We start from the raw sequence: 7,817 nt of genomic DNA, 5'->3' as shown, positions 1-7,817 counted from the left end.
TCCGACTCAGACTAAGTCCCGAAGTCCAGTGATCATTCTTCAGACACTGAAGAAAACCAAACGCATGGAATGCTGGGATGATCAAGATGATGGTGGTGATGGCGATGAGACCTACCCTATCCACCTCTAGTCTAACGCCTTTTCACTTGATTTCCCTGTACTAAGTGCCCCCATGGCAGCACTCATTCCATTCGCAGATTTCATGAGAGCAACCTCAGTCGGAATGATATGCGCTCCCTGTTCATGATCCAGCCGAGTACTCGCGATCTTCCGTTGGAATTTAGCATTAGATCTGTAAGCTTGTTAAATACCCATGTGCAAATGTTAGCATTCTTCTATAATACAGTTTCAAGAAAGACTCGAGCAAGCACCTTATTTGCACCACAGTTTAATGCGAAAACAAAGAATATGTTGGCAATATAATGATGCTTCTGTGGAGTCAGTTGGCTAAAAATGGAAATAAACCTGTTTCATACAACACTTGTTTGCAAATTATGCATAAATCCGTGCAGCCACTTTCTGCTGCATGGCTACAACTGGTAATAAATCTGTTTCATACAGCACTTTCTGCAGATTATTCATAATGTTCCCCTTCGAAATAGAACTGAAATGGGTCCACGCCTTGGATGCTGTTTTCCTTAACATACCTGCAATACAAAACAAGAGAGAAAACTGTTGACAGCTATTCAGCTTGACTAGTGTTGTTAAATTGCAAAGTACTCATGCAGCAGTTGGACATAGTCTGATGCTTTCACACAACCCATTTCTTTTTTTTCCTGACACACTTGCCATTGCGTAATGAATAAGTTTCGTGAGTGTGCTGGCGAAGCACAGCAAGCCTATGGTTTTTGCTGTATGTGTCCAACAATAACAAAACAATAACAATGTTTTTTCCTGTACGTGTCCAAACAATAACAAAAGATCTAGATGCTATGGTGTGAAAACATGAAGACACATAAAAGGCCTACTGCAAGCACCAGTGGTGTTGTTTGTGGTGTGTATTTCATGCGTCTTCGTGTGTTGTAGTTTTCATGCCATAGAATCTACATTAACTACCTATATACCAACTAGCCCAAGCATCAGGACTACTGCAAAAAAAAAAAAAAAATTTACACTGGTATCCAGTGACAAAGGTTACAGGAGATTACAAATTAAAGGCTTGCAGTGCTCCATGGGCATGCTCATGAGATGCTCGTAAGCCGAGTGGCAACAGAGGTCCTATTTCGTAACAACCAATTTCATCTTTGCCTCTTACTGTGTGAGTAGAATGAAAAATCAACTGGATTGTTATAATTCGCAGTCTGACGCAAGAAACTACTTGACCTGGCATGTGCATCTGCTTAATACAGCCATGTTTAGATGGTGCAGCATGTACCAAAGAATCCTCTCTCCATATACCATAAACAACATGCACAGCTGATGGGATTTCATTTCGGGCATAAGCCAGTGCAGAAGAGTGCTGGAGTCAATAGCCTTGAGCGAGTGTAGTGTGGAGGCAGCAGCGGTATAGTGCAGGCACCAATGGTTTGGTGTGTTGACAAGTAGCCGACAGCTTGATAAAGTTTTGAGTTGCTGCATCAGAAGAATTGCAGGCTGTCTAGCAAATTCTTTTTCAATGTTCCCTTACTTCTCCACGACAGCAACCTTTCTCTTCTTTTTTTTTAAGCACAATTTTTTCACAACGTCCAAAACTTTATGCAGTCCAGAAGAAACAAATCTTCGGGACAAATTTTCAGGTAAGCACTAAGTACAGTAGACTAATGTTACTTGGACTCCAGTTAATTCAATCTTTTGGTTAATTTGATCCCAACCAAAGGTGCTGGCAGGTGCCTATGCATTTCTGTAGGCCCAATTTTTAGTTATTTCGATCCTGAAATTGGCCTTCGCTGGTCAGCACGCACACACCTAACCCCAATGGTGATCCAAGTGACTGCAATAGGAGCAGATTCTGCCTTGGCGATGTTTAGGGTACAATGACTGCGTCGAACAAATGTCATCTCCCATCAAAATAATGGGCACCAAGACCACAAAAGACTGGAGTTTTGTTTTTAAACTCTGAAGCTTCTGTGGACAAATGCATTTAAAATTATGTGGCCACATTATCACTTGCAATGCCATATGGGCAGATGACGTCCGACGAGATCGAGTGAAACCTTGCAGGTAATCCAAAATTTCGAACACCATTATGGTCGAGCTCTTTGGGGTGAGTGAGTAATCATGTTATAAAATCTGAATAATAATACAGCGACTGTAAACGGACTACTCGTCAAGCAAGAATAGATGAAATTGCACAAAAGGGCTTCTTCAAAAAGTTAGCAACCAGTGATCATAGCTATAACAGTTAAGAACCCCCCTTGCCAATCCCAGGTGAAATATTGCTCAGTATTTTTAATAATAGTCCAAAAGGGTTATTAAATGCAGAAGCATTTCTATGCCTACCCAACGAGGAATCCCATCTGTCCATCACATAAGACGAATTGCTATAAAGAAATTAATGTATAAAATAAAAATTCGAAAGGAAAAACATTGGCAGCGGTGAGTTTCGAACCTATGGCCCCACGCTCAGAAGCTGAGTGCCTTACTAAACACCCACACTTGCAGAAGGTGAATATATCAGAACCATTAGAATGTGTTGTACTCGCAGTACAAAACAAATTTCTAAGGAAAAGCGGTTTCTATGAAAGCTTTCTTGAAAGATTTGGCGATGGTGCAATAACAGCCATCTTAGGACCACATGTAGGCCCAACTTTGAGCACTGTAGACATTAGGAAAATTCTGATTTTGCAAAAATTTAATGCCAAACATGTCACATCCTTGATGCGTTTTGGTGGTCGCAGGATGTTCCTTTCGTTAGGCCGTTCCTTCACTGCCGTAATTGCCACTGATCTCTGAGAACTCGTGTACTTCGTGTTGTGCAAAGCTGACAGATAAGCAGTCAGTGAGTTGACAAGGTCGATAAGGAGTGATGAGGGGTTATATGGATCTCATCACAGTTGATAATGGTTCAACGCAGATAGATAAAGTGCTGAAGAGTGGTAAGAGCTTATAATGATTGGAGCAATTCTGATAAGGTTGATAACTGATAAGGGTTGAATTGAGTGCAATAAGGTTGATAAGGACGATAATAGTTGATAAGGGTGGGATCATGTCTGATAAGGCTAAGGATTGGATTGAGTGCGATAAGGGTTGATAAGTGTTTATAGTGGTCCGATCAAGTTTGATGACAGTGGGCTGTGTGGAGATGAGCAAGTGGCACAATGCTTATGCATACTTGGACTACTCAAGTGGAGTTTTTGCGTGCATTTATTTTCAAGCCAAATGCACAAGCCATGAAGTTAACCACCTGCAATTTATATTTAAAAAGTTGCAGATAACTACTACACTTAGGTAAGTGTATTCCCAGAAAACGTATGGCAGAAAACTATCTCAGTGTCATTAAAATTAAAAAAAAAATCATTTCTTGTACACCATGTCTCATTTATTGTAAGTCTTAAATTCATGAACACAGAAATATTTTGTGGGTACTTTGGGGAAATAGCACTTTGATGTGTGCCATCTGTAAGAAATTTTATTTTGCTGTATTTGTTGCTGAAATTATCGCTGAACAATCAATGTAGGGCAGGTCTAAAGTATACAGAACTTTTAGCTTTGTTCACTGCCATTTTATTATCTGACATTGGCACTCTCAAAGGTACAGATAATTGGAAAAAAGTGCCTTGTCATGCAACAAAACACCAGGAAGGAAAAATTTGAGAAAATCGAACTTTTGCTGTGTGTTCTGCTGTAGATGGCACATTGTTATGGGTCATCTAAAAATATCAATGATAGTTCTTTAGGCAGCAGGACTTGTAACTTGCTTGAGGTGGGAAGCCCCATTCAATTTTCTTGCACAAGGGTTGTTTTTGTTTGTTAAATTTTATGTATACCCAAACACTCAGAAACATGTTGCAAAACAAATTACCTTCCTATCACGATTACTTTGGGAGTTAAAGCAAGTTTTCCAACCCATACCCTCAGTATTGCGAAACCAAAACCACATTGCATTGGTTCCGAAAATCAGTACTATTTCTTTTATATAAATATTATTCAAAATACTTTCTTTCGTTTTATGTTATCGATGAGCAGAACGAGAGACTAGCGCACTTTATGGGGGCCCTAGCTATGAAGCTGGTGCATTTTAGGCCTCTATCTGTTTTTGACATCTTTCACATAGTTCGAAACATTTATTTATATTTATGAAAACAAGATTTTCCTACACCTGATGTTATGCAAACTTTGATAACTTTTTTCAGAATAAACATTTTGAAGTGAAATTTAGCACACTCATTCCTCACATAGATATGTGTGCAATGAACTAGAACAAATAAAATTGATGCAATATTTTTGAATTTACAGCTCAATTTGCAAATAAATCTTGTTCAAATGGGCATTTTTTCCACTTAGTTTTTCAAACATTACTTACTTAATAGTAATCTTTAGTGTCCCTTTAAGTCAAGTTAAAGTGATAAAGCAATGCTCTAGAACGTCTAAGGCGTCAATGTAATTGCAAACAGGGCTTTAGTAATCAAAAAATTGAGGAATATGCATGACACGATTTGAGACCCCCCAGCGACATTCCGGTACTGGCTTGATGACGAAGGCACTCCTCATCATAATTTATGTCACTAGTACTCAACTACTCGTATTAAAAAGATAATTTCATTAAAAATGCTACTTGTCTACTTCTGTTCGATTCTAAAAAAAAATAACATTTTGACATTACCCTTCAGTAGTATAGGTGGTCGAAATGTTTCGCTTTCGCTAGACTCTACACCACGCGCGCTGTGTGCCAACGAGTGAACCTCTCCGTTCGAAGTGGTTAAGTGCCGTACCTCTGCCACAGCGCATTGGCAAAGAGCCGAAAAATCGCATAGTGTGCTCACTTGCACTTTCGTCCAGAGGATTACGAGTGCAACGCCGACTTACTGAAGTCGTGTGGAGTGCCTTTCAAAGCAATGTGTTCCCGTTGCGCTGTTCCGTCGGTTTTGCCTGCATTCTCCGAAGCGCAAGAACAACTGCAGGTCGAAGATGAGGCAGTGAGTGCGGCATTTTATTTTCAGGAAGGAAAAGCTACAAATGTGCGAATATGTACAGCCACGACATACAGTTGCCGTCGCAGTATATAATATGCAACGACGCCGGCAGCACGAGCCCTCAGCAGCAGGTCACGTTCATCACTGCTTAAACCGCTGAAGTCGAGCCCAGCATCGCGAATCAATGTGTTGTTGTCAGGGTCGTCCATTGCAATGAGCGTCAAAGTTGGCGTCACAAAATAAAGAACCAGCTTATTGTCGCCAGCTTTCCCTTCAGCTAGCCACCATAGTTTCGCTTTCGCGCTGCTGTCGGCTCTGTCTTGGCTCTGTTGCTGGCCGCGCATTTGCGTTTTGCGCAGAAAGGCCGTAGTGATGTCTGCGGGTGCCGTTTTACTCACCGATGGCACAATGTCACTATGAGACCATGACGTCACCACTCCTCAATCGGAGGGCGGGCGATTTGAATTGCACTAGAGGTACATGGACGCTTCAGAACGCATTTTCTCTTAAAATAAGTATCTTCTTCGCATGAAACAAGCATTTCGAGGTTTCTGGGATGGTATTTCAATAGTCCACGTTGACTTAATATTAACCTTTAGTATCCCTTTAATATTTATCACATTACATTTATTCTAGTTCATTGCATAAGTCCCACACGTAGCTACATAAATGCCAAAGCTTTATTCAACTCATCACTTCATTAGTTACTTGTAATTTCTAGTGCAACTAGCACTTTTAACACAATTTATGAGAATTACTGGCGAAACAATAAAATGAACTATTTGTTGCACATTAAATATTTAGGCAAGTTAAATAAGACACTTTAGTCAGAAAAAAAAGTTATTTCAATACTGACTTCTGAGTTAAATTTTTTTTTTGTGTGTGTGTGTGGCCTTCCACCTTAAGTAATTTTAGTCAGTATTTTTTACAGAAGAAAAATTTTAAAAAAAGTTGGTTTGCTGCTCCACCCAGTGGTCCTTGATCTGCAGTACACCTTCACTGCAATACACACCTTAGTCCAGTGAGCAATCGATGTGCTGACGGTGTGTTTTTCTATACAAAAGTGCTGCAGGAATGTTGGGCATGTGGCTTTCATCGTACTGACTTGTAGTTCTTCCTGCTGCGTGTTCCTACTACACCCTATACACTTTTGAGTTGAAATTTATGCTGTAGGCATTTCTTCATGAGAATGGACCTTTTTCAGTGGTGATTTTCAGTGAAGCTTACTTCATTGCGGCAGATTTGGTTTAAGCTGCATAGCTGCACTATAGTAGCCGATGAGGACATTTTAGTACAACTGGGTTTTAATAGTTAACAAAATGCATTGGTGCGGCATTTTCGAGGTATGCCCAGCCTTTTACCCCCCAAAATATTTACCGGAAAAAAAAAAAAACCAGGTTTTCCGAATTTCTTTATGTAGTTATTACTTTTCTGTTATTTTGTTTCTGAAAATATATTACTTGGTTCTTCATAACTGAATACCTATTTTTTCCAGACTTCTGCCGCACTCTAATGTTAAAAATTGAAGCCAAAGCCAACTACCAACTGCAACTCATCTTTGGCAGTAAGAGCTGCGCAATATCGGGCTGAATGAGTGTGACTCGTCATTGGCGACATTAGCAAAACCTCCATGACAAGCACAGCTCAGGATTGGCTGCTAAAGGGTTAATCTAGTCACCGCATGTTGTTGCCCCATGTGTATGACACGCAACCCACTGAACTTTCTGTACTAACAAATACTGTTTGCAATAATTGATTGTTTCTGTTGGGCTACAATGCAGCCATTATGTAGCATCAACTCATTAAACACACACACACACACACCCTTGTAACTATCAATATCCTTCAATGCAAAATACAAGATGTTTCACATACAGCAAGCCCTCCGTATAAACAACTGAACTGCAGTAGAAGGTCATGCTGTCTCGCAAGTGCATGAGGGAGCTAAGCATGCACTTGAATTGAGCCAGAAGCCAGTGCTGCACGTAATTTACAAATCTATTTCTTTATTAAGGTGACTGAAAACAATTGTGCAGGAAGGCTGACTTGCAGTGGTGCAAGGAGCCTAGTACTTTGCAGGGGACCAACCTACATGAATTTGCAACTTGACAGTTTAACAAGTAATTTTCCATGACTTTATTCACTAAAAAAATAAAAATCACAGGCAATTCCAGTACTTTTCCAGGTCACTAGACACCCTGAAGTTACTAGTAGCATTGCATGCTGCCAGATTTTGGCTAAATCTGCATGATATGATCAGTAAACCTTCATTATGAACTAAAATGTTAATTATATGCATTTATAGGAAACGCCTGCTTCATAAAAACGAGATTATACATGTTAGCGCTTCTATTGGAATTTCAAGAGGAAACAAAATTACTTTTTAATATCCATTAGTTTATAAGGCTTGACTGTTTGGCACTGCAGTGTGCCAAACATTGCAAACACAGGAAGCAAGTTGAAAAAATAAAGGGGGGGGGGGGGGCAGAGGGCAGTGAAGGAGCTCGTAAGTGTCACCACCATGGGCTGATGTTAATGCAGGCATTTCACAACTCTATTGGCCAATGCACTGTATTGTGGCTGGTATTTGCACAAAGTGGTTTTGCAGCCAGTGTTTGGCATTTCGCAAGCACATTAAATCCAATACACCAAGCACAAAATTGAGAAAATGTTTGCATTACACATCAAGATGGCAGCACCTGTGAACTATATTTTCATAAGTGGCTTCAGGATTTACTTCCATTT

The 7,817-nt window shown here is 40.0% G+C and overlaps 1 protein-coding gene across 5 annotated transcripts in view; it reads right to left on the bottom strand.

Annotated features, from left to right (window-relative positions):
* Positions 1–372: 372 nt before the first annotated feature.
* Positions 373–7,817, bottom strand: part of LOC142585676 (uncharacterized) — a 126,642-nt gene continuing 119,197 nt past the window's right edge. For all 5 annotated transcript variants that reach the window (XM_075696617.1, XM_075696633.1, XM_075696626.1 and 2 more), the window contains one exon: positions 373–647. In XM_075696617.1, coding sequence (XP_075552732.1) covers positions 575–647 — 73 coding nt within the window. In that variant the 3' untranslated portion in view covers positions 373–574. The remainder of the gene's footprint in view (positions 648–7,817) is intronic.

This window comes from Dermacentor variabilis, chromosome 1, assembly GCF_050947875.1.
Source record: "Dermacentor variabilis isolate Ectoservices chromosome 1, ASM5094787v1, whole genome shotgun sequence".
Taxonomy (NCBI): domain Eukaryota; kingdom Metazoa; phylum Arthropoda; class Arachnida; order Ixodida; family Ixodidae; genus Dermacentor; species Dermacentor variabilis.
The sequence above is the reverse complement of the archived record's forward strand: the minus strand, read 5'-3'. Positions and strand labels throughout refer to the sequence as shown.